At 46.7% G+C, this 27,696-nt stretch overlaps 1 protein-coding gene across 6 annotated transcripts in view; it reads left to right on the top strand.

Moving 5' to 3' along the window:
* FKBP15 (FKBP prolyl isomerase family member 15) overlaps nucleotides 1-27,696 on the top strand; it is a 2,419,492-nt gene that overhangs the window by 2,277,891 nt on the left and 113,905 nt on the right. For all 6 annotated transcript variants that reach the window (XM_069609812.1, XM_069609811.1, XM_069609809.1 and 3 more), the window contains one exon: nucleotides 118-965. In XM_069609812.1, the coding sequence (XP_069465913.1) occupies nucleotides 118-965 (848 nt within the window). The remainder of the gene's footprint in view (nucleotides 1-117; nucleotides 966-27,696) is intronic.

The following is a 27,696-nucleotide window of genomic DNA, read 5'->3' as shown; positions in this document are numbered from 1 at the left end:
GGAAGAATTAATCCCTCAGAACTTTACTGAAGGTAAGTAATTTGTTATTTTCTTCTATGGACAGCAGATGTCACTCAAACCCTAGATTTGTTCATAATTTGCTTTTCTGTTTTTTAGACTGTGACATTGCAGCTGCTTGATGTTCAACCTCCTAAAGCACAACCAGAAACCAGCAGTAGCAGTGAAGAGGAAGAGGAGGACCAAGAGGAGGAGGCAGAACATGGACTCCAAGAGGAAGAATGCAAAATCCCACCACAAGCAAATGGAGATGCAGAGTACAACGTATTGAAAATGCAGCCTGAAAGCTCAGAGCAAAATGGGGAAGTAATGGAAACTAAGCAAATAAAGGAGGCGACTATCAGGACTAGTTTAGAAAGGGTGGGTGGCCCTTCATGCGCTGAACAATTATTTCAGGAAGTGTCCTCATCTCATCCAAATCTAAGATCTGAGGAGGAGCTGCAACCACAGATGTTGCAGTCAATTGAGGTGTTATGTCATGATGCTCCAAACCCCAACATTCCACCATTTGCAATGGATAATGGATTACATCCTCCAAACTCAAAGGAAGTTCCAGATTTAGTTGCATCTGTGCAGAGGGAATGCACAAATGTACTTCCAACTGAAGATCCACTGGAAGCATCTCAGGCAAAGGATGAACTCATTCAGCCCTTGGCTGAAGATCCAATACAGGAAAAGTTGGAAGCAACCATCCCTACAGAAAATGTAACAAACCACTACCCGGCTGAGGAAGATGACAAGGATCTTGAGGAAGAAAGCAAACCAGAAGCTCCACCACCTTTAGGAAGTGATGAGGATGATGAGTGTTTAGGAATCCAAGTAAAGGATGGATTAGAGAAAGACATCCATGCATCTGATGAGATCTCTTGGGTGGAAAAGCACATTGATGTGGAAGAAAAACCACAGGGACAGATTCAGAATTCCAGCACCAAGGAAAGCAGCTCCAGGTTGGTAATTGTCTGTGTATCTCATTGTGGGGTTGGACACAGCTGCCATGTAACTCCATCCTGGTGTAGCACCTTCATCCATTCTTTGCAGTTAAGCCAACAAGCATTCTCCTGATAGTAGTCCCACACCTGTAATGGGGAAAGTAAAACAGCCTGTCTTAAGAATGCAAATGAATTTTGCCTAAAAAGCCTGAACTGGGCGACGTTATTAAATAACTTCCCCTTTATAAAGGATTACTAAAGCAACTTCCATGTTCCACTCTTATCTGGGAGCTCACTTGTACATGAATCTTACAAACCAGTAACATTTGAAAAAAGCTATAATTCTTGAAAATGATATCCTTTTAAATAATGCTTCCGGCTATGTCCTATATGAGCCTGCTCTTGTCTTACGTGGTGCCAATTTTTACCTTCTGGCAGTGAGGAAAATATGTCAACACTAGTTTTTTGTTCTTGAAAATTCTACCCATTAGAATTCCTAATTGTTTCTGTGAGGACTGGCAGATTTGCTAAGCTTTTACCTGTAAAAGGTCACATCCAATGCCTTACCTGGCAACTGGAACTCTGGTGTGCCACCTGCGAGGCCAATACGTCTCTAAAGGTTAGGGTGTCCCAAAGAGACACTGTTTCCTGTGCAAGTAATATTGCTTGTTTTACTGTTTCTCCACTGGTTTGTGATTTAACTTATTTGGAATTCTAGTGGGATTCTGCTGGCTGTACCCCAATGGACAAATCTAGAGTGGGTGTCCCTATTCTAAAGTCACACAGCAAATGTGTGTTCTTGTGAGTAAATTAGATGCAGATGTTTCCCTATATGGTATTGGCTTTTATCAACCTCAGAAGTGCAAGGGGAACAGCCTAAACCAGGCCTGGCAAGAAAATCGAATTATGTTTGGGATTAATGAGTGGAATTCACATTTTATGTGAAAGGTTGGAAAGTAGCATTGGAAACTTTGAATATGGCGGAAACCAGTGAATGGGTGGCTGCCAAAAGTACACAAGGGCATAATCCACTTGTGATGTAAGTGGATTATGCAATCAGCTCACAATTTGTCTTTACCTTCTGGGTGACTTCGTCCTTACCTTGTCTAACCCCTCGTGCAAATCCTGATGCATGAGAAGATGCTGTCAACCAGCAGAGAGTAATCTACCTAACTTTCCATACGATATAATATATTATAGCATCTTTTTGTGGACCATATCTCATTGAATATTGGGTCTGTTATATACAATATTTTATTCTTTTTTTTGTTGTCAGTTTCCAAGTTCAAATTCATCTCTTGTTAAAGTATGGTGGACAAAAACACAGATTTCTTTTGCCTTCAAACACATCTTGGCAAGGTGCAGCAACAAGCTTCCCTACTGCCCTCTTCGGGTAAGCATCAGCTTCTCATGCGCCGGGACTCACACCAGGCTTAGTCTCCCAGATTAAATGGGAAAATCGTGAGCTAAGTGCATACTCTGCTTGCAATCACAGGGGTGCACACTTTGAAACTTTTGGCAGCCGCCCAGTCACTGGTGGTCACAACATTCAAAGTTTCCAAGGCTGCTTTCCGGCATTGGAAACTTTGAATATGGCAGAAACCAGTGATTGGGTGGCTGCCAAAAGTTCACAAGGGGCACCCTTGTGATTGTAAGTTGATTATGCAATCAGCTCACAATTTGTCTTTACCTTCTGGGTGACTTCATCTTTACCTTGTCTAACCCCTCGTGCAAATCCTGATGCATGAGAAGATGCTGCCAACCAGGAGAGTCATTAAATTAACTTTCCAGAAGATATCATATTTTCATAACATCTTTTTGTGGACATTCTCTCATTGAATATTGCATCTGTTACATATAATCTTTTATTATTTTTTGTTTTGCTGTCGGTTTCTGAGTTTAAATTAGTCTCTTGTAAAGTATGGTGTTCAAAAACACAGAATTTCTTTTGCCTTCAAAAAGATCTTGGCAAGGTACATCAACAGGCTTCCTTGCTGCCCTTTTCGGGTTGGCATTCTGTGGTGGCTGCCAAACTTTGGAACACGCTCCCTCCGGCTCTGAGATCTTCTAACCATTTGCAATTTAGGCGTCTTTTGAAAACTCTTCTCTTCTGAAAACATCCCGGACCATCTAGCTGTGTTTGGTGTCTTAGCGCCAAGAGGCCTTCGGACCTACAAGCGCTTTATAAAACTATATAACATATCGGCTTCGAATGGATTGTGTCCTCCAACGTATTCCACATCTTTGACATGTAATGTCCACAGCTGTGCACTTTGGACATTTTTCGGCAGAGGGCGTTCTGCGTCGATGGCGTCGGGTCGATGTCCCTCGAAGGCCTCCGTCGAGGGCAACGTCAACGGATGTTATAAATAGGATGAACGGCGCCCGTAGCCTCAGTTCCATTTTTTCTGCAAACGTGTTTGCTTCGGAGACTCTGCGCGCCTCGTGTATTCCTTGTGAATGTCTTCTTCGACCCCTCCGACTCTGCGGTTTGGCTGTAAAACTTGCCGGGACTGCAAGTCTAAGATGTCGATTACGGACTCGCAATCACATTTGTTTGTGGTGTCTGGGCGAGAGTCATGACACCGACTACTGTTCCGAATGCCAGTCGCTGACTGCTAAGTCCTTGCGGGAGCGTAAGGGGAAGTTACAGGTAGGTAGGGGTTCTAAACCCAGTAAGCCTTGTAAAGCTGCTAAGGGGATGTCCACCGACGATTCGAGGGGCGACTCTCCTCGTCGGAAGGAGTCCTGGGGGATCTCGGTCGTGGAGTGGTTCCCGCCATTCACCCTCCTCGTCTCAGCATTCCCGGAAGCTCCGTCACCGGTTGCCTTCCCCGTCCTCCTTAGAGGATGGAGCCGCGAGGAAAGTGTCTTGTCCCACTAAGTCCTCAACTCCGGAGGAATAGGCAGCCTTCGGGGAGCAGATGTTGGCAATTTTTCAATCGCAGGGCACAGTTGCGTCCGAACCTTTGGGAGAAACCGGTAATGAACGGTCTTGGCCCGTGGCTCATGCGCCTTCAGGCTCGGGTCCTCGGCGCGATACTCATCAGGAACCTTCGAGGTCCTGATCGGACAAGGTTTAGGTTGATCGCCAGAGTCATGCTGGATCCAGGTCTCGGTCCTCGTTCCCGGCGAGACCACAGAAATCTGGGAAGGGCTCGAGGTCGGCGTCGACTCCGATATCAAAGTTTTGCGTTCACACCAGCCATCAGAGCCGTCATCGACGCCAAAGCCGCCGGCGCCCTTGATGCCAAAGCCGCCGGCGCGCTCGATGCCTTTTGTGGCCTTTTGCCCAGAATTTACAGATGGAGGTCCCTGACACTGTGGATCCTCCAAGGAAGGCTTTTTCCAAGTCTGTGAGGCCTGTTCAGGATTCCAGACCCTCTTCTGTCCCGAGGCAGGAGTTCTTTCTCCCTCTGGATGATATCTATGAGGAGAGGTCAGCCTTGGAATTTGACCCTGTTGAACCTGATGTGGCTCCTGTCTTTTCTGGGGACAGTCAGTTGGAAGAGTTACGTCAATCTCTTCATGATGACAGTGGCTTGGACATGTCTCCTGAGGTGGAGTTTGGCAGACCTGAGCCTGGGTCTTCCTATAGTAGACTGATGGCTAGGGTCATTGAGTATCTTGGTTGGTCTAGTCCCCTGGAAGCTTTTGTTCAGAATGACTTAACTGATATTTTGGATCAAGGTCCGTCCTCTGACCCGGTGTTAGCTTTTCATTCGATGTTGCAGAAAAGGGTGGCAGCTGCTTGTTAATCACCGGAATCTCTTCCGGCAGGTTGACAAATCAATAACTAAAAAATACTGTCCTTCCAGTAGCGACCCCAGCTACCTTTCCTCTCACCCCGCTCCCGAGAGTTTGGCGGCTCAGGTGGCTACGGCCACCTCGAGGCGGCGTACCCTACCATCCCTCCTGATAGGGACGACAAACGCTTCGATGGTTGGGCACGCAAGGTATGGTGCTGAAGTCGGCCAACTCCACTCGTGCCTTAGCAAGATTTTCACACACTCTGTGGAATAGTGTTTCTCTTGCGGCTGAGCATATTCCTGAAGGGGGAAAAAAGGGATGGGTTCCTTGCTCTCATGCAGGATGGCAAGGATGCCGTGTGTGAATCCCTTCAGTCCGGATTGGACACGGCCGATAATGTTAGCCGGTCCATGGCTGCAAGCATCGTTATACGCAGATTTGCTTGGTTGCGGAAGTCTGGTTTTGCTCCGGATGTGCAAGCCTGTCTTTTGAACATGCCCTTTGATGGTACGCATTTCTTTGGTAGCAAGGCTGACGAGAGCCTTAAGAGGTTGCAGACCTCAAAAGCTGCGGCTAAATCTTTGAGCGCAGCTGTGCGTCAACCTCCGCCTTTTCGTCCTTGGGGACAGCAGTGTAGGGGAGGTTCCTTTCGTTAGTACTCTTTTGGTAGGACGCGAGGAGCCGCCAGTCAAAGCTGGTCAGCGTAGAAGTATCTGTGGTGGTCGGAGAAATAAGGGTGCCAAAGCCGCTCAGGCAGCTGCCTCTTTGCCTACAGGTGCTGCCGCAGCTGCTACAAAACAACCATGAGGCCATGTTCCATTGTTCGCCGGTTGGGGGCAGACTGTCTCAGCATCTCGAAGAATGGCGAGCTATTACTGGCTCTGGATACAATAGCCCACGGCTACTGCCTGCCCTTACTAAAGCGGCCTCACGACAATCCACCAGGCACTGTCTCTTTGAAGCTTCCAGATCTGCTCCTTGTGCAGGAAATCTTGACCCTGCTGGAGAAAGGTGCTATAGAACTGGTGCCTGTAGCGGAGAGGAACAAGGGATGGTATTCCCCATATTTTTTTATTCCAAAGAAAGACCGGGGATTGAGACCCATCTTGGATTTGCGTTGGTTGAACAAACTTCTCAGGAAGGACAAGTTCAAGATGGTCTCTCTTTCTCAGGTCCTCCAGGCCCTTCGACTTCAGGATTGGTTGGTGTCTCTGGACCTACAGGATGCTTATTTTCATGTGCTGATCCATCCAAGCACAGAAAGTACCTGAGGTTTGCGGTTGGCAGCTCACACTTTGTTTCTGGTCCTGCCATTCGGATTGACCTCCGCCCGAGGTTCTTCACCAAGCTAATGGTGGTGGTGGTGGCTGCGTATCTCAGGCGAGGGGGGATTCACATCTACCCCTACCTGGACGACTGGCTGATCCGTGCGCGTTATCCCGAGCAAGCAATAGATCATCTCAGTTTCACCTGCCGCTCCCTCCACAAGCTGGGCTTCTCCCTCAATTTCAACAAGTCGCATCTGACACCTTCCCAACAGCTCCAGTACATCGGGCTTTGTTGGACACGTCCTTGGGGAAGTGCTTGCCTCCCAAGGTGAGGGCTCATCACATTGTGCAGATGGTGGACAAATTTCAACATGTCTAGCATCTCCTGGCTTTCGAATTCTTAAGGTTGCTCGGCCTCATGGCATCCTGCATTTTTCTGGTGCCGGAGGCCAGGCTGAGGATGATATCCCTGCAATGTGTCCTCAAGATGCAGTGGTCACAATTTTCAGGCAAGATGTCGGATCCTGTTCAGATTCCACTCTCCGCCTTACAGGATCTTCTGTGGTGGGCCAATGAGGGGAACCTGATGAAGGGGGAGCCGTTTTGGCAACCGTGGCCGGAGGTTACAGTAGTGACGGACGACCGCCAATGGTCGTTGGTCTCCATCGGAGTCAAACTCCACATCAACCTGTTATAGCTGAGGGCCATCAGGCTGGCCCTGAAGGCTTTTCTGCCGTCTTTGCAAGGGAAGAGTGTCCTGATCATAAAGAACAACACAGTGGCCATGCATTACCTCAACAAAAAAGGGTGGGTAGGGTCACTCCCGTTGTGCAGGGAGGCGATGCAGCTCTGGGCTATCCAGCAGGGAATATCATTCTCAGCAGTTCATCTGGCTGAGAGGAGTATGCGGCGGCGGATGCTCTGAGCAGGAAGAGCACGGTTTCTCATGAGTGGGAGTTGGCTCCGGAAGTCCTTCTGGAGATCTTTGCCCTTTGGGGAACCCGGCAAGTGGATCTCTTTGCGACTAGTGCCGACTGGAAGTCTGAGAGATTCTGCTCAAGGGAAATTCCTCTGAGAGGAGCCTTAGGAGACGCATTTGTCTTATTGGTCATTCCCACTTTGTATGTGTTTCCTCCGGTCCCTGTCATTCCTCCAGTGTTAAGGAGGTTGCGGAGGTTCGGATCCCACATGATCCTCATTGCTTCGGATTGGGCCAGGATAGCGTCGTACCCGGACCTTCTAGAAATGTCCATCTGCCCTCCCTGCCGTCTTCCCTACCGAGAGGATCTTCTCTCTCTCTCTCTCTCTCTCTCTCTCTCTCTCTTTCTCTCTCTCTCTTTCTCTCGCGCGAGTTGGGGGGCGAGGGGGTTCTCCATCCAGGGGTCAAGACTCTCAACCTTCACGCTTGGTATCTGAAAGTTTGAGATCTAAGGCTTGGGACCTCACATGATGACGTGATGGAGGTGTTGCTTTCGGCCAGGCGGCCGGCAACCAAATCCCTGTACCGTTGGCGTAAGTTTTGCGACTGGTGCAGAGGACAAAATGTTGATCCTGTTCAGTGTTACATTCCCATGGTTCTGTCTTTCTTGCTTTCTTTGGCCCACAGGGGCCTTCAAGTAGGTACCATTAAAGGTTACCTGGCGGCGCTGTCTTTCTTCAAGCGCTCGTCTGAAGAATGTTCTTATTTTTAGATTCCTTTGATTTCCCAATTTCTAAAGGGGCTCACTAATGTGTTCCCGCCGTCCGTGTTTCAGGTGCCAGTTTGGGATTTGAATTTGGTCTTGAAATTCTTGATGGGTGCTCCGTTTGAACCTTTGCACTCTTGTCCTTTGAGACTGTTGTCTTTCAAGATGGTGTTCTTGGTTGCTGTTACATCCGCTCGCAGAGTGTGAATTGCCGGCACTTTCATCTAAGCCGCCCTTTACTCTGTTTCACAAGGATAGGGTTGTACTGAGGGTACGTCCTTCCTTTCTACCTAAGGTAGTGTAGAAGTTTCACTTAAGTCAGAAAGTGGTACTCCCTTCTTTTACCCAGTTGTTAAGTAACTTGTTCTTCTCATGTGCCGGGACTCACACCAGTTTTATTCTCCCAGATTAAATAAGAAAATCGTGTGCTAAGCGCATACTCTGCTTGCAATCACAAGGGTACACACTTTGAAACTTTTGGCAGCTGCCCAGTCACTGGTGGTCGCCACACTCAAAGTTTCCAAGACTGCTTTCTGGCCTTTCACTCTCAAGATGTGAATTTCACTCTGGAATTCCAGACATAATTCAGATTTCTGGCCAAGCTTTGTCTCGGCTCTGCTCCCTTCACTCTTCTGAGGTCATTAGAAGGCATGACCACACATGAATCATCTGCGTTCCATTTGCTCACAGGAACAAGGTTAGCTGTTTGCTCAGTGTTAGATTTTAGCATAGGGGGAGGGGGGGTTTAGCTCATTGCCTTGGGGTGCAGCAAGCTAGATCTTTGTTTCTCTATAACTTTGTTTTTGGTGACATTGTGCTTACTTACCTGATGTGTCCAGGAAGGGCTGTGACAGCAAATACGTTTGTACTGTTTTCTTTTTGATAGTTTCACACACATTTGCATTTTACTGGACAATGCCATTTAGAGTGCTATATACTCTAAAATGGCTGTGCCACTAGATTTTCCCCCTGACCTTTAGCAGTCTTTTATAGTTTGAAAATGTTCCTGCTCTGGAGTGGCTGGATTTTTCATATATTGTAAACCCATTTCCAGGGAAGGCCCAGCTTTTACGGCGGGTGGGGAGTGTGGTGTGCATGTGTTTGTGTGTGTGAACACTGATGTATGGGCTAGGTTTGTTTGGACGCAGTCCACATCTGTGTCGGAGTGTGCCTGTTGCTGGGCAGATGCAGTGGCCAGAGGAACATTGAATGGTGCAGATCTTGCCATCGGCGGGCTGGGCAACTCTATCCTGGATCATGAATAAAATGGGGATTCCTGCAGCCATTCTTCAGATAATCCTTGGAGCTAAGGCCCCTATGAAGGAGAGCAGCCCTCTGACGACCCAGACGTCATTGTTGGAAGGTTGCCAGCAACACTTTCTTCACTTGCCTGGTGAAGCCCTGTCCCTCTGCAGATCTCCTGAAGACCTTCCTTCATGCTTTGAGCTCTGCGCCGTAGGGAATAGCCAGTCCTGACCTCTGCTCAAAGATCCAGCTGTTGGAAGTGCTCAGAAAAGTCCCAGAGTCACCATGTGGGCTAGCCAGATGTTCTCCACGGCTGTTCTGCTGCACATTTTGGCATCCCGAGTGAAAACCTAGGTCTCCACAGATCCTCTGCTTATGGAAGAAGAAGCATGTCCCTGAAGTTGCAGCTCTCCAACACGAAGAGGGGCCTTGCAGGACCAGTTGCTTTGTTTCCACCTCAGGGTCGCCTTATTCCATTGACTTCAAGTGGACATTGATGTTCGACACCTGTATCGCATCCTGGGAGCCCTCTGAGGTTGATGACTGAGTAGTAATCTAGGTGTCCAGCTGTCCATTGTCCAGAAGCGGTCCATTGGAGCCTGGAACTGCGAACTATCGCACCCAAAAACCTGGCTCGTGACGTGAAATCTGCACCAGAGGCTCTGGGAATTCCTCCATCGGAACCAAGGCATGAATCCTGAAGGCTCAGCAAATTCAGGAACTCCTATGGTGGTCTCTGAGTGAATCGGAGTACAGGGAGTATGTAAACATGCCTGTTTTGCCTGCCCCACCCGTGTCTTTACGGTTGTATGTGTGTTAAGTCCTGTGCCTTCCTCTTCCTTACTTAGCCTTGAATGGTGGCTTTCTGTTCAGGTGTCCTGCCATGGGTCTCACCTAAGGTGGTTGGATTGGGAGAGGGTCTTTTAAGAACTTTTCTCTTGTTCTTTTTTCACTTTGGAACACTTAAAAATCACTTGTTTTCTCAAGCCAACAATTGTTCAAACTTCCTAAAGAGCCCCCTAGCCTCCTGAAAAGATGTTTTATTGGGACCAGTGACTCTACTAAGCGCACTGGTGCCCCTCTTTTCTAGCTATGGAAGAACTTTGGAACTAACTCTCAAGTTTTGTATGGTGTTGAGATGGATTTCCGATTTTGGAAAGGCCACTCTATGGTAAACAGGAAGACAATGAGAGGTAAGCCAAAACCCAGTCAAGGTAAGGTAGCTGAGCTGTCAAGACTTGGTCTCATTAAAAGTTAGTGGTCTAGGGCTACAATGAGTCCACACAGAGCAACACCAATAATTCAGGTAAGACGGTAACTATATACAAATACAGTTATTCATTAGTCCTTAGTTATGCCCGAAACACATAAAAATAACAGTTAAGTATTATCACGCTAAACCATATATAACACATACATATTCCCTATTAGGAGAATAGAATTGTATATGAATTAATTACCAGTGCAATATAGGTGAGTGGTCGCAAACAACACAAGAAAAGCTTCCCTCAATCTTAATAAGTCCAACCCAGAGATGGTATTGGGCCTTGTGCCCTAAAGTCACAAGTTCCAATGTATAGCTTCATCAGGTAAGGTTACTTCAAAATTATGCAGTGGTCTCTGGTGGTGCTTTTAGAAAGTTTTCAAAGTTAGATAAGTATTTAGAAAAGTTCAGGTAGGTACTACACTCAATCATATTTACTAGGTTACACCTAGGAAATGATCCTTAACCCAGGTTCCACCACCAGAGCTTAGGCCAGAGTGAGTTAGGGTTAAGACATTGTGCCCATGCATCCTATGGGAGACAGGGGGATACAAAATCGGCTGGTATGTAGACACCCCCTAGCTCTGGATGTTCCAGATTCCACTTGTGTAGGTTCCAAACTTAGTTCTAGTTTCTTTGTTCTGTTCTTGTTCCCACCGCGAGGGCCGTCTAGACAAAGAATACTTTGTTTCTTGGAATTTAGTTTCTATCAGTCGCGGTGCACAGGCATCTGTTCTGAACAGGTTCCAGTTGAAGACCCAAACAAAAGGATGACTTCTGCGGGAGGGATGGCCACGAGATACCGCAGGGACAGGAGGAAGACGAGATTAAATGAAGGTTTCCACCATCCTGCGGCGGCATGCGATCGTACAGCAGAGAACATGGAAGCAGCGGCAGCACAGATTCCCTTGCAGTGACACTGCTGATAGTGCAGGAGCAGACCACTTGTGGGACTGCTGATAGTGCAGGAGCAGACCACTTGTGGCATAAACTGGAGATCTGCAAGGTTACAAGGCTATGCAGCAAGGTAGCTGAGGAGAAAGCTGGTCAGTCTACTGGTTGTTTCCACAGCTCCAGGGGTCGAAGCACTCATGAGGATCTTCTGAGATCAGGCAGATGAGCAGGGCTTCACTGGGCCAATCACTGTACTCTATGCTGGTCAGCTGCAGGGGTCATCCACTGGTCATTAGCGTGCTGCTCTTCTTCGTAGAAGGCTTGGCTCCAAAGTTGATCTTTTGGACACTTGCAGGAGTCCCCCTTTTATACCGGATTTAGGCTAGGGGCAGTCCCACTAATGGTAAAGATCTGCAACATTCAAACAGTCCAGGGTTGTCCAATCATGGACAACCACTGGTCATCGCATCTGGCCAACGACAGACATTCGGGCACCAGAGTTTGCGAATTGGATCTAGACAGTCCCAGCCCCTTCCTCTGGCTCACTGACACAAAGCCATGTTGTGCACGAAAGCAGCATCTTTCCCCGTGAAAGGGATTTCCATAGATTTCATTTCCTGATCTCAGAAGGCAGGAAGAAGGCCAAATTACAATATGGCCAAAGAACAACCGAAAGGTGCAAAAAGAAAATATTTCCCAACGTATGGTGTCTGCAAACTCCTTTACTTTCAGCCTATTGCTCCCCAAATTGTTGATTTCCTACCTGCTTCTATTTCTTTATTCACTTGCTTTCCTATACTTGCAGTAATCTGAAAATGTCACTTTTCAAATACAGTTGGAGTCAGTTAAGTGTTAGCGCTCGTAGCCGAGCACACCGAGGTGATGGTGTGTATAATAATAGTGAATGTTTTGATGTGTTACCTGTTAGCTTTCATTGCTAAGTGTTTGTCTAAGGCCTACATAAATAACTGTATTTGTATACTGCATAGCTAGACATTAGTGTTTGTCCCTGTTCATCAGAATAAGGTGGCCTCTCAGAATCTGTCACAGGAATGATTCTGAAAATCCATCTCAACAACCATCCTAACAGATTTAGATTTATTTGCATGTTTGCAAGATTTTCTCTTTTCCCACACCACTTTGTATTGCTGTCCAACCTTCCTAACGGCCCACCCTCTCCTCACCACCTATATCCTGTGCTCCGTTCACAAGAACAAATGCAGTACTCTTCCTTAGCCTGTTCCTGGGTTTGGTGTCATACATTTACTTTAGTCACCTTTCTTACTTTACTAACAGAAAACCATCATTAATTTTTTAGAAAGAGTACACGGTATATGCTATGTTATGCTCTTACTGTGGCTTCCCTACTCACTTAACCCATGTATTCCACTTGGGCAATGTTTACAGCTTGTGACCATCAGCTATTGAGCGATTGGCCCCAGAGTATTGCACTTTGTTTACTAAACCTTAATCTAGGTGCTCACAGTGTGCATAAGTAATATGGTTAATGTTGAATGTGTATGTGCTACCCACAATGCTCCTTTTAGTCCACCCCCTTCACACATTGTTCATTTCTTTCATTGGTTTTGGTCAAGTTGAAGAGTAGAAGAAAGAAAACTCAACTACGAATTTAGACACAGTGATCCATGTAGCTAAGTCATTTTTCGTTGATGACACCTTGGCAGGTGGTATGGAATAACTAATATCATGATGGTATAGAATAATGAATTTCATGTTTTCTGATCATTTCAATTCTCAATTGCCTTCATTGTTTTGAGATTGCTGGAAAAACACCATTTAAGTTGTGTTCATCCACTGTAATCACATTAGATAGACAAGCACAAGCTCTGTAACAGGTGCCTTCCACAGAACTACAAAGAAAGCAAGTGTGATGGTTGTAGAATATTTAGGCCCAGGACACTGAAGACATGTGATGGGCAGGCTATGCTATGGACAGTGGTAGTTGAATAGGTGCCAAAGGTCAACTTCCAAGCAGACTGAGTCTTTTATGAATTCTGAAGAAGGGATGGTTAGAAAAGTTACACATTTTGGAAAGCCACTGTTCCCACACAAGTTGCTGCCCTACATGCTTCGGCCAATACCTAGCCTGTACCTGCCAGCATCTCTAAAAAAGCTTGAGAGAAAACATACTGTATAGAAAAATAATCTGGACTTGGAGATAAGACATGGGAGTACACAGTTTTCTGGGACTGACACAGCTTTCGACACCACAAAATATCTTAGTGTCTGAGAGTTTCTTTTTGCTAAATTTCCTCCGTAGACATCTATGCACCCCCCCAACCTTTTATTTGTTTTGGACCTGTCCTGACTTTTGGAGGTAAATGAATCCTTTTTATTTCACTTGCTAAGCTCATCTGTTTTGAAGGCACTGGTCAGTCCCTATGCCTATTAGTGCAGTACGATTTCTGTTCTCCATTGTATAATTCCTTGTTCTTTTTACACCTTCACCTTTTAGTGCGGTCGGGGAGGGGATAGTATGTCCCTTTAACTTTGTGTTGGGTAACTTTGTGATTACTTACATGATATGCACAAGATGGGCTGGTGGCAGCAGATCCTTTTCTACAGTGTGTTTATATTTTTGCATACACTTTTGCATTTTACTGCATAGTGCCTTTTAGGGTACCATATATGCTAAAATGACTGTGTCACAAGATTTATATTTTGGCCTCTTTCCTGCCGTCTAATGCCAGGTTTACCATATTTGTAGTCCCTTTCCCTGGCAAAACCTCAGTTTTCCTGGGCAAAGTGGCGGTATGTGTGATTGTGGCTGGATGTGGGGCCTGTGACTGTCTGGTGCCAGTTCACATCCTGGCCAAAGTGTTTTGGTTGCTTGGCAGATGTGGGGGTCCAGTTGTAATGGTGCAGATCCTTACCATAGGTGGGCATGGGGGCACCTCCAGCGTGAATCTTGGCAAAAAGGAGGACTCCTGAAGCCATTCTTAAGATCATCTTTTGAGCGAAGACCCCTTCGAAGAGGAGTTTCTCGCTGAAGACCTGGAACTCATTGCAGCCATCCAGCATTGTCTTCTTCAACCATCCCGGCAAAACTCTGCTCCTTTGCTGATCTCCAGAAGATCTTCATATGTGCTTTGTCCCTGCACCAGTGGGAACAAGCGTTCTCGACCCCGCTTGAGGATCCTGGCTTTGTATCGGTCACCGTCCCGAGTTCAGACTTGGGATTCCGCAGCCCTTCGATTTGCAAAACAAGGGACCTCCCCAGGGAGTTTCAGTTCTCCAGCACGAAGAGGGGCTTCACAGGACCAATTTATTAGTTTCCGCTGTGAGGGTCGAGTTCTGCCATTTGTTCACAGTGGCCATCTCCGATCTCTGCCTGCATTGTGACCTTGGGGGGTCCTCTGAGTTCACAGACAATGTGGTGGTGCTTTCTTTATCGTGCCACGGTTGGCCAGCTGTCCAGTCCCATGGACAGTCTCACCAGAGCACAGTACGGCCAACTTGCTGGACCTAAATCCCGATGGTGAAAGTGACCACTGCATCAGCGACCCCTTCCAATGAAACCAAGGCACAGAGCACAGGAGCCCCCTCATTTTACAAGCCTCTGAAGTGCTACTTGAGTGAATCGGAGTACAGGGGGTGAGTAAACATACCTGTTTGTCCCCCCACCTCAATAAGGTTTACCATACGTAAGGTCCTTGCCCTGCCTCTTGCCTGATTATGATCGGTGGAGCTCTTGTCAAGGATCCCCCTTGGCTTCTCTTAAGAAGGTTGGATTGGTAGAGGCTCTACCAAGACCTTGCTATTGTTCAACTTTAAAACACTTAGACTTCCTGTTGACTTTGCCAACACTTGTTCAGAGTACTTTAAAGTCTCCTAGCTTCCTGCAGAGAGTCTCTTGGGACTTGCGACTCTAAGGGTACTGGGCCCCACCTCTTTTAGCAAGGGAAGTACTTTTGAAGTTTCTTTCTTCCTTACATATTACTTTTCTGAATTTGTTATTAATTACCTTGTTCTTTCTTCATTTCCTTAGCTACAATACAGCGTTCTATTGCTGATATAGCTGTGTTTAAAAGTAAGGTGCTGTTGCTCTGTAGTTCTGAGGAGAGAGGAAACAACTGCAGACCACAGAGCTAGAAAAGAGCCTGTACTGTGCGACCCATCACGTGGACTCTGTTAATCTTAGCCCCTTATTACTGTTTGTTACATAATAAAGATTGATGAAATTGAGTTGACTTGGAGTTGTCCGTTGATCGCTCGGCTGTGACAAGACACTGTCAATAGAACCATAATAAGGGAAGGTCCACAAAATATTATTTATCAAAATATTAGTTTTTTAATTAAGCAATATAACCCCCGGGGCCCATAGATCCCAGCGCGTCCGTTCCTGAAAAAAAAGAAGCAGAAGGTAAGTGGGGTTGGGAGGGCCTTCCGGGAGGGGAAGGGGTGAGGAAAAAAAAACGTACCTTCGTCCCTGCCAGGGGACGATGGAAGCCTCCAGCTGCTTAGAGGCGCGGAGTCTCCACACTGATGGAGGCTGCCATCTTCCTGCCATCTTCCCCCACCAGGGAAGGTAAGTGGGGTGGGGTGGGGTAAGAAGGAGGGAGGGAAGGGAAAAAAAAGCTTACCCGAGTCCCCACGGGGGGCGGAGGCAGCCTCTCAGCCGTGAGGAGGCTCGGAGCGGGGCTGGCCCCGCTTCGAGCCTTCTCATTGGCTGAGGGGCTTCCACGCCCCCCCGCCGAGGACAAGGCAGCTGGAGTCCCGGCTGAGAATCAAAGGATTCTCGGCCGGGTAAGGACCCGGCGAGAGCCAATCAGAATGTGTGTTGCATTCTGTTTGACTCTCGCTGGGTAGTAAGAAAGGTTATGGTGTCTGGTGCTTAGCGAGTGCTTAGAAAATCAACACTGCAGTCTTAAACAGGTTTTCCACCAAGTTAATCTCATTTTCACATTGGTAACTTGACGGATCAGTGGGGCTTTATTCATAGGTGTGGAGTCTGGTGATCATGAAGTACTGTTGTCAACCCACAAGCACATAAAGGATATGACAACACAGAATACTTAATGAAAAATATACTCTTTAATGTAATTTAAATTAAAGTATCAAGAAATGTACACTTTTAAATATGTAAGTGCATTATAAAACAGTAAAGGGCCTAGCACAGTAGGAAATATATTATACAGGTTAGTACAATGTTAACTTCTTGAAGAACGTTTCAAAACAGTTAAGCAGTGATTTTTACACAGAAATATATATGTATAAAGTGGAAGGCAGATGGTATAAACTAGCAAAGTTTATCAAAAACTCCCCAAACCACCATAGAGACCAGACAAGTTTGTACATATTCAATAGGACAAATTCAATATTTCTGCTTCCTATTATAGTAAAAATGTTTTATGTAATTGCTTATTCTGTTTATTGAAAATGTGAAATAAAATAATCACAAAGAAATTGCATAGAAGAATTGCCAGAGTTCGTGGGGAGCTGCCGAAATGACAACCTTCCAGATGGCGAGAATGGAGGTCCCACTAGGCTTATTCCAGACACAGGTTTGACAACCCGAGGCCCCAAAAGGAAGGTTGTTGAGATGATCCAAGAGTATCAAAAGCAGATTGAGTTGTAGTGACTGTACCTTTGAATGTGGCGCGCCAACAGAGCTTCCAAGGACTGCAGGTTCAAGGCTAAAGACCCCAAGGTTGTGGAAGAAGCTTCTGAGTCCTGCAGGAACAATCCACTGTTCCATGTGCAGCAGTCAGAGAAGATATCTGATTTTATAGATTGGGTTCAAATCCTGATCCAGGGTCTGTCCACGAAATCCCTAGCCACAGAAGGTAGTTTCAGTGACCCAGATGAAGTCAGCAGACCCACAAGAGATGGCCCTCATGGCGGTGGATGACAAGGCAGCTGCATTGACAAGGGCGCTGTGGTGAAAAAAAGCCAGCATGACAGTATATAGGAAGTCCCCCTCAAGGAAGGGCAGCTGCAGAGGTAGAAGATGATGTCCAGTGAAGGGGCAGATGAGGAAGAGTAGCAGCCACATAATCATTAAGTTCCAGCAGAGCCACAGGGTATCAACTTCTGAAATGTGAGGTACTAGTAGTAAGGCCCGGACACAGCAGAGGCATATTTCTGGGTATAGACTTATTATTTATTTTTTTCAAATAAAAGGGTAGGGGTAGGGGAATGTCATACCTCTCCGTGAAGCTAAGAGGGGTTTCCTTGCTTCAAAAGAACTAGTGAAAACTGTCAGGATGACAAAGTAAAAAGTCTGTCTCAGTCACGTCTCCAAAATCTATCTCTGTCCCTCACACTATAAACTGACAAATGGTGCAAAGGGTGATCACTCACTAAAGAAAATAGTGTTCATTAAGGCAACATAAATATTATCAGCCGGGTGGGCTTCCAAAAGATTTAAGAAAATCTAATGTTCCAATACTAGGGGTTTGCTCCTTTCCCCTAAACTTTAAAAGGATAAATGTCTTTCCAGTCCCTTATTATTCAAAACATATAATTCTCCAAAAGTATGACACGTTCCTTAGTCCCAGGGTTTTACACCGCTTTTGGTCTAACCTTTGATTTGGGTGCAAATCCCAGACTCACAATACTTCAGGGGTCTTGGTATACTCTCCTGCCAAGACCCAGTTACTTCATATATTGTCTCCGTTCATGTATAGGGCTCCAGCCCCAGTTACTTCTGTTGAAGTTCATTGACGATTTTATCATTGACCTCTCCTTTAGGTGCGGGTCCCAGGCTCGCAATGGAACCTCTGTTTTGTTTGGTTTACTCTCCTACCAAATTTAGTGTTCCTTGTTTTCAATCTTGCTTTCACATGGAATTTCTGACTCGATACTTGCTGCTTTATATGGGTATGGCTCCCATGCTCGCAATGGAACCTTTGGTTCATTTAGTTTACTCTCCTGCCAAACGTAGTGTTCCTTATTTTCAATCTTGTTTCATGTGGAGTTTCTGACTTTCTGCTTTATATGGGTGCAAGTCCCAGACTAGCAATCGTTGTTTGGAATAGCCTGGTTCACTCTCCTGCCAAGCTAGGTTTCCACTTGTCATGCATCCATTAATGACTGTTGCTTCTCCGTATTTCTTTCAGTGTATTAGTCCATAATACTTTCTGACACTTATTGTTCCCAGGGTCCCAGACCCCCTTATCTTGTACTTTGTATTGGATTTCCAGCTTCTTATCCTTACTATTCCCAGGGTCCCAAACCCCTTTATCTTGTAGTTTGTATTGGCTTTCCTGGACCACCAGCACCCCATGAGGTGCCCCCGTAGATGACCAAATGGTTTGTGTCTTCCAACGGGCGTTGCTCCGGTGCAAGGCTGCAGTGTTCCCCAGCTGCTCTTGTTCGACAGCTTTGCCGGTTATGTCTCCTGGCTCTGAATCTCGTCAGCAACAGTGTTGCTTTCCTTGGTGGCAACTCCACCAACAACACTTTGCCTCTTGGATGGCGGATGCCGTGGAGTGCAGCTTCCAAGATCTTAGGACGCCCGGATGGGTTTCCGCTGTGTGACAGGTAGTCCCTCCTACCGCCGGGCTTCCGCTCTGCTCCGTGCACAGCGTCCAGCAGTTCGCCGAGTTGGTGTCTCCTCCCAGGATGGATCTCTTTGCAAGTTAGCTGTCTTGTATTTAAACTCCCACGTGGGTCTGTGAGGCTGTTTCGGGCCAATCATTTACCGCGGAAGACGAGACCGTTCACTCTGATTCTCCAGAATGCTGGACGGACTCTCAGTCATCATCTTCACAGTTTCTGCAACAGTCTCATCGGTCAGATGTCTTATACTCTGTTTTATTCAGGTCATGGATATTCAGCGGACTGACTTGACAATAGAAGACATTAGCTCTGTCTAGGGGGGGATTTAATATTGCAGAGGCGGAGGTATACCACGTTCTATGCGAGTTGTCATCCCCAAACCCATAAGGGGCTTCCTTCCCCATGTGATCCTCCCTTGGTACACCACCCCCCGGGGGGACTATTCTACTGTAGACACAGTGCCTTGGCCCCATGGGAAAGGTCTACCCCTACGCGAGAAGTGATGACATCCTCAGATTCGTCACAGAAGGCAGAAGCTCAACAGGATCAACACTGCCTGGCCCTTTTGACTTAGGCCTGTTGCCGTCTTCCCTGCCCCTGGCCGCCTTGTTGGGAGTCGTTGCCTGCACCGCAGAGTCTCGGGCCTCGCTGTCGGGATCTGAGCCTGTGGGAGACAGAGAGAGGTACGGCATCAGTGATGGTTCTACATGCATCATGCATACATTGGTATTGTTGCTGTTCTACACATTTGAGGGGATTTGGTATTGGAGTTATGACATTCAGGTTGCTTGCTATATGGGGGGATCATACAGGCATACTTCTGGTTCACACATGTATGAGGTGGTGTATGCTGTGTGACATGCCTTTCTGTTGTGTAATGCGTGCAGTGTGACACATGCCGTTTCCATGTTTGTGGGGTGTGGCATTGGCATGCTGCATGCATGTGGATGTGTCAGTGCTGAGGGTGGCATCTAGGCAGGGATGTGACCATGTGTGTGTAGTGGGCAATGCATTGCCTCATGGCACGGTCACATAGGTGGACTATCTTCATACTTAGCAATACAGTGTTTTCTTAGGACACTCACCTCCAGCAGCCGATGACGTGGCTCCATGTTCCATTTCTCCAACACCTTCAATTGATTCCAGTCCGATAGTGCTGGCGCAGGTTTCCTCCCAGCGGCTGAGTTTTATAGGTGAGTTTGGGCAACCGCCAGTAGCCAGGCCCTGGCTCCGGTTGGCAGGTATGTTCCACACTCTGAGGCACAGGTCGTCCCAACATTTTCGGACGTCTTTTACTGTGCGGGGGCTGTTGCCTACCGCACTCACTTTCTGGGCTACTAGCTCCCAAATCTCCTTTTTTTAATCTGTGCTGTTCTTTTTAGGTCATTGGCAAACACCCCCTCTGCATTTTCAGCCAAAGAGTCCGCAAGCATGGTCCATTCATCTTCGGAGAACCGCTCCTTGGGGGAAGAGGGAGGGCTGGGGGCTCACAGAACACAACGGGGGACGAGAGAGGGGGTTACAAAACATCAATGGGGATGAGGAAGGGTGGGGGGCTCACAAATCATCACAGAGGACGAGAGAGGGGTCGGGGGCTCACAAAACATCACGAGGGACGAGGGAGGGGTGGGGAGGCTCACAAAACATCACGGGGGACAAGGGAGGGGCATAGGGGGCTCACAAACATCACAAGGAACGAGGGAGGGGCGGTGGGCTCACAAACATCATGGGGGATGAGGGAGGAGGGGCTCACAAACATCACGGAACGAGTGGGAGGCACATGAACAACCATGGAAACGGGGTTAGGGGGGCACCTCGCAATCCTGTAACGAACAGGGAGCAAACAAGGGCGTTAGAAGGTGGACCTTGGGGAGGGGGGGGCGTACGGATTGCCCCTTAACAGCATCCCAAAGGCCAATCTCGCTACTGTATGAGCTGTAGCAGGTGGAAACCAAGGGGAAGTTTTAGCGGGCCGCCATTTTAGAAGGTGGTAAGTAGCACACAGCGATGGCATGGCGTTCAACAGTACAAATGAAAGCCATGAAAATCCAGGGTATGCACTCAACATGCAGGGTGTAGATTGCTGGTAATGTTGAGGAGTGTGCACACTGATAATTGGCATGGTTTTGTCGTCGAGCAGGCAGCGAGCTCCAAGTGGAGCCTGCCTGGGTCCAAACTCAGCAGCAGTCCCCAGTGAACAACTCATGATGCGATTTCAGGTGCCCGGAGGAAGAAGGAGAAGCAGGTCCGATGTAGGAAGAGGGAAGAATCAAGAATGGAAGTGAGCACTCAAGCGGAACGTGTTCCTAACCTCTCAACACATTCCAGGGGAACTCAATGCTCTGGCAGACACTATAAGCAGATACCCTCTACCAGAAGAACACGAGTGGCAACTCGAATCTTCTCCCAGTGGGGTCACCCCCCATTATACTTGTTCGCCACAAGCCGAAACGCGCAATGCCCATACTTTGCGTCCAGATTTCCCCAACCAGGGTCCAAGGGGAACGCCCTGTGGGTAAACTGGTCAGGGAAATTTGCTTGTGCTTTTCCTCAGACACCACTCCTTAGCAAGATAGTACACAAAATGCACCAGGAACAAGCTATTTTAAACCTATGTGGGCGAGACAACCTTGGTTTCCACATCTGCTCAAACAGGCGATGTGCAACCCTGATCAAGTTGCCGTGCCATTACAACATGCTAATTCAACACAAGGATTTCAACACAAGACAGCAACTCTCCACTCTCGTCCTCAGTCTATGATCTTGGCAGCCTGGCTCCTGAAGTCATAGAGTTTGCCACAGAGTTTGCCACTTAAATCTTCCACAACGGTGTATGGATATCCTAAAGGAAGCATGGAAACCCAACACCAGACACTGCTATTTCAACAAGTGGAAGAGATTTGTGATATGGTGCAGGTCGCAATCCATAAACTCAATCGAATGTTCCCCAGCTAATATTCTGCATTACATGCTTTATCTACTAGACTCCGGCCTAGTATTCAACTCAATCAAAGTACACTTGACGGCTTTGTCATTTTGCACCACTTCACAGAATAAAGTGTCTTGGTGGAAAGTTCCTGTTATTAAAGCATATATGGAAGGGGTAAAGAGGCTATACCCTCAATCAATCAATTTCCAACTTATATAACACACTTTCACCAAAGGCATCATGGCGCTTGACAAGCAGGACCCCCCATGAGGGGCGAGACAAAGATAACTGAAAGCTGAGACCAATCCTTACTGAAAGAGAAACGTTTTTAGATTTTGTTTAAAAGGGAGAAAGTCCACCGTAGTTCTCAGATGGACAGGTAAAGAATTCCACAGTTTAGGCCCTGCCACCGGGAAAGCATGGCCGCCTAGACGCTCCCTCCTATACTTAGGTATCTGCAGAAGTGCTGCATTTGAGGATCTTAAGAACCGCGTAGGAGTATATCTGTGCAGTTTCTCCTGAATGGCCAAACACCCTTTCCCATTCAGTGCTCGATGCATCATGCACAGGACTTTAAATTTGACCATGGCTTCGATCGGAAGCCAGTGGAGGGATTGCGCACCCTCGTTACTCCTGCTCCTACCGGAATATGTCTGACCAGACGCACTGCTGCATTTTGCAGCACCTGCAAGCGCTGGATAAGGAAGGATGGTTGTGCCAAATATATGGCATTACAATAGACCAGGCTTCCATTAACGCACACTGCCACTATGTGGGGAGGGAATTTGTCGGGACAAAAGGGAGAACTTTCTTTAGTCGTTTAAGTTTTACAAACCCTGATCCACATACTGTGTTGACCTGAGTCTCCATAGACAACGATTCCGGTGTCTTTACACCCAAGTTTCAGACTCTTTTTGCTGGTTCTGGCACGGGCCCAAGTGACAATGGCCAGGAGCCATCTAAGATGTTGTGTCCTTCGAAAAACGTTCTCAATTGACGAGTCACCACTGCTTCCAACATCTTCATAAGGAAGTGTAGAAGTGAAATGGGTCGGTAGTTTGCCAGAATTGAGGCGTCTAGGGAAGGCTTTTTCAAAACGGTATGACCAGGGCCTCTTTTAATTTATAGGCAACATGGTCCCAGGTCAAAGATGAGTTGACCGCTGTAGCTAGTATATCATAGAAATCCTCTGGTGCCAGTTTACATAGATGTAATGGAATGGCATCAAGTGTAGAAGCTGATTTGAGCCCTGCTACCGTTTTCTTAATTTCTTCTTTATTCGTTAAGGTAAAGGAAGTAAAACACATGGCCTTTTTTCCTTCTCTTAGTGATGAAATGGTCACACTTTCTGGGGTCCTAGAATTGCTATCTTTAAGATTCCCCTTATTTGTGATACCTTTCCTAATTTGTTCAATTTTACTGATGAAGAAACCCGAGAGGTCGTCACATAGTGATTGTGTGCTAACTGACTCTGTATCACTACCCTCCCATTGCTAACCCTCCACCGGGTTGGTATCTTAATGTCGTGCTCTCCAAACTCATGGGCCTGCCCTTTGATCCCATGCGCAAGGCCAGCCTAAAACATTTGACTTACAAAACTGCGTTCGTAGTAGCCATCACCTCTATAAAACGAGTCAGTGAGCTACAGGCTTTGTCCGTATAAGACCTTTTCTTCATAATCCACAAGGACAAAGTTGTCCTCCGAACACACTCTAGATGTTCACCTAAATTCATTTCCAAGTTCCATGTTAATCAATCTATAGCACCTCCTACCTTCTTTCAAAATCCATCTTACTCAGCTGAAAGAAGCCTCCATACACTTGTTGTACAGAGGGTGGTCTTGTACTATGTGAACAAAACTAAACCCCTTAGGAAAATAGACCAACTCTTTGTTTCCATAGCACCTAGGAGATCAGGCGTTCATATATCAAAAAACGCAAGTGCATACAGCTCTGCTATTCCCTATCCAAAAGAGTTTTACCTTTCACTCCCAGGGCTCGCTCTACCAGAGGTCCCGGAGCTACCATAGCCTTCATTGCAAACGTCCCTCTAGACGCATTTGGAGTTCCATCCATACTTTCACACAGCATTATTGCATTGACACTCACTCTAAAGCAGATTCACAGGTGGAATAATCGGTTCTAAAACATCTATTTGCCGCTGTACCTTCTCACATCCCACCTCCTTCTCCAGATACTGCTCGCTAATCTATGCAGAGCATGTGATCTAAGCAGATCCACAAGCCTCAGAAGGTATATATTACAGTAATGGTATTTCTGATGCTTGTATCTGCTTAGATTCACATGCGCCCACCCTTCCTTCCACTTCTGGAGTCGAAGGCCCATAGATGTTTTCTGGTCTATCACTGTTTCTGCTTTATCACATCTGTACTCGCGTTACACTTCATGCAACCTCATGTCAGAAACAAACAATCTGAGGGACCTCGACGCTTGAAGGACCATGGGTACAGTACACGTCACACTAGGGATAGTATTACTAACACGCCCTGTCGACGTCTGTTTTCGAGTTTCGAAAACAAATCTTATGATACTCCGCGACTACCACTTGATGTCGGACTATGCCGAACATGTGAATCTAAGCCGATGCAAGCATCAGAATTACGATTACGATGAGTAATGTATCCCATATATATGTATATGGTGGAGCCACAACTAATTCACAGCTGCCAACATCCTACTCCCTAAAACTAAGGTAAGGTGATATCACCCTACAGCAAAAATTGGTACTTAAGAAGTACCCCTGGGGGAGCCTTATGGGGCAACATGGGACCATATACTCTTGTCAAAAAGGGCTGCAATCCCATGGAGACTTCAGTAGAAGTCCCTCTGACCACCAGAAATAGCTCAGTGATTAACAAAAGAGAAAAAGCTAAAAGTTAAGGGGACCATAAAAGGAACTACGGAGTTTCCCAAAAATGAAATACTGCCTTAACTTCAAAGAAACTAGCTGCTTTTTCGGAGGAGAGAAATCCTAACACTGTGCCTCATTTCCAGAGGCCGAGAGAAGAAGAGTTTCTGCTTCCTGTTGCAGGGGAGGTAACCAGAGCTCCCCCATCTTGTCTGCTAGAAGGAATTGGGGAAAAACCCACCAGTATCTGAAGAGGTAAAATGGAGGGGGGTGTCTGGTTTTAATAAATATCACCCTGTGACCTGCCTTTTGGCCAGAGCTTCACAGATAATTATTTTGGGCCTGCCTCAACTTCTACACACAGAACAATATTGGCATACCTACAATTTGACCTCTACCCACTTGTATGACTTTGATACGCTATAAGGGTATGATATGATAGTCATTTATAATGCGCCTGTAAACAAGTATTTCTATACGCTACAATACACGGGAGGGAAGACAGAGGGAGGACAATACAACAATCTTTCTAAGCCTTGTGACATTCAGATTGTGCAAGTGGGACAACGCCAAAGTGCAGGGGGGAGGGAGAGGCGGAAGTGCCAGGGAGGGGGAGGGGGAAGTGTGATTAGGACAGCAATGCTCTAAGTGCATCCAGGGCAGCGCGGCTCTGGTAAGTGCAAGGAGGCAGGGGACTGTAGAGGAACCGTTACAGCCCCTGAGTATGCAGTGGCCTGGAGGCAGTGCAGGGGAGACTGATCATGGAGGAGCCTGGTACCCATTTTGTTCAGAGGGTAGCCAGGCAACCAGTCAGTGCGGCAGACAGGTAGGTCAGCAGGAGAGGTAGAGAGAGAAAGCAAAGGAGAATAGGAAGGAATACGTCAGATGGTCCTGCTCAAGTTTGAGAAGAGCTGGGAGGCCTTTCCAGAGTGAGGCACCTGCAGAAGAGGGAGAACTACCCCCCGCACTCTCTGCCTTGCAAAGCGTCTGACCCTCAGAGTTGGAGGTAGTTGAATAAAGGGCTCAAACAGGAAGGTATTTTGAAAGAGTGAGCTGGATGTTGTGCGGGCCGTGGCCCCAGAAAGCCTTGTGGATGATACAGAGGGTCTTGGATTTGATACTTGCAGCCACAGTGCAGCCAGTGGAGACTTCTTTGCGAGGTCCGAGATGTGAGGAGAGAAGTAGAGAGTGGCGTGGAAGATGACACCAAGGTATTGTGCCTCACAGGAAGGCAAAGGAAGAGGGCCGAAGGAGGGCGGCCAGAGTGAGAGGGGGAAAGCGGGAGCAGGGGTCGCAATGAGAAGGATGTCCGTCTTACTGGCATTAAGGCAGAGATCCTTCGAGGCATACCAGTCCTGAATCGCAGAAAGACAGTCAGGAATGAGAGAGAGATAGAGAGAGAGAGAGAGAGAGAAGTGGAGACTGAGGGGAGCCTGAAAGAGAGCTGGGTGTCATCCGCGTAACACTGCAAGTTAGAAGCGAAAGTAGAGATCAGATGGGACAAAGGGGCCAATTAGACATTAAAGAGCCAGGGAGAGAGGTTAGAGCCCTGGGGGACGCCATATGTGGAGAGGGAGGTGGTGGAGAGTAAGGACCCAAGTTGGACCTGGTATGGCTGGTCCGAGAGGTAGGTGGTCAACCATTCCAAGGCCTGGTCCGTGATGCCCAGGTTCTCACGCAGTCAATGGATCAGGGTGGCATGATTGACTGTGTCAAAGGCAGAGGATAGGTCAAGGTGGATAAGGACAGAAGGAAGGTTGGAGTCAAGATTAGAAAGCAGATCTTCACAGGTGTTCAGGAGAGCAGTTTCCATGCCTCTGGCTGCTCTGAGGCCAGACTGATAGTCATGAAGACAACCAGCAGATTCAGTATGGAGAGTATGGACTTGAAATTTCAGTTAGTGACTCTGGAAATACCACCATTAAGAACGTCATTTCTATGGAAACTTCTGCTTCAAACCAGGAGAAAGAGAAGATCTCAAATGTTCTGAAATCTAGCAAGGGGGGAACCATAGAACAAGAAGTGAAGATACAGGAAAGTGTACTCTCCAGTCTCCCAGAGATCCTCTCCCAAGTACTTCAGAAACTAGGTCTAGGCTCGCAGCAACTTTAGAAAAGAGCACCTAAATGTGATCAGTTGGAACTCGCGGGGTCCCAGTAATATTAAAGCCAAAAATATGCATGCACATCTATTTACCCATGGAGATATTATCTTATTACAAGAAACGTGGTTAGTTAATCCACTCAACATCGAAGGGTATACAGTACTCTGCCTTTCAGCATCTCAAAAGGCACAGGGAAGACCCTCAGGTGGCCTTCTCATGGCTCTAAAAAAAAATATATTCAAAAATATAGTCCCAACATGGGAAAACCATTTAGGTATTCAAGCATGCAAAGCACATACTGCTCTAGAGGGTAAGTCCTCAACATGGAATTTTATTAATATTTACTGGAACCCTGCTAGCTCAAAACTGATCAACTTCTTAGAAAATCTAGGTCTCCTTCTCGAAAGAATAAAAATAGAATCGACCCGTAGTCACATAATTCTAGCTGGAGACTTCAATGCAATTGCACTCAGCAAAAAGAAAATACTCTGAACTCTCCCACAACTGAGAAATCAAGAAGGGGAAGATTGTGGCTAGAATTTATGAAACACTGGGACCTGAAAATGGTTAATGGATCCACAGGTGTAGACCAAGAACCAGTTGCGACATGGCATAGAGGAAACTCTGCTTCCACCTTGGACTACATCTTTGTTTCTCAGAAACTATTTACATCTTCTCTAGTCCTTGGAATAAAGCAAGATGGGGGCAGTGATCATAGTAGATTGGAGCTTACTTTTCCCAATATTCTCAGTGGCGTACCAAATGTAAATAACCAGAACCTCCAGAATATGAAAGGTAAGGTGAGGGTTGTGAAATATAAAAGTGAAGGGACAAAGCTTAATAAACAACAAAAAAAAATTCCAAACTACATTTGGGAAGCAGAATGCAACCCACATAGATTCACTAATTTTCTTTGGGAAACCCTACCCCCAAGCGAATTATTGGGTACAGAGAAGCAAAAACATCTACACGCATTCGATGAAATAACTCAAAAGAAAAAAAGAGAACATAGGAAAGCCATAAGAAAAATTAGAGCCTTGGGACTTTCGGATGAGTCATATAAAATAGAACTAAAAAAAGAGAAAACCAACTATAAATCTTGGTCATACCTGCAGAAAGAAGCCCGAATGCAAAAAGATGGGGAGCATGTCCTAAAAACCCTAACAGAATACAGTACAAAAAACTTTTGGGCAACGATTAGTCATCTAGAAGGGGGAA

This window comes from Ambystoma mexicanum, chromosome 8, assembly GCF_040938575.1.
Source record: "Ambystoma mexicanum isolate Mex_15411 chromosome 8, UKY_AmexF1_1, whole genome shotgun sequence".
In the NCBI taxonomy this organism is placed as follows: domain Eukaryota; kingdom Metazoa; phylum Chordata; class Amphibia; order Caudata; family Ambystomatidae; genus Ambystoma; species Ambystoma mexicanum.
This window is presented reverse-complemented; position numbering and strand designations above follow the sequence as displayed.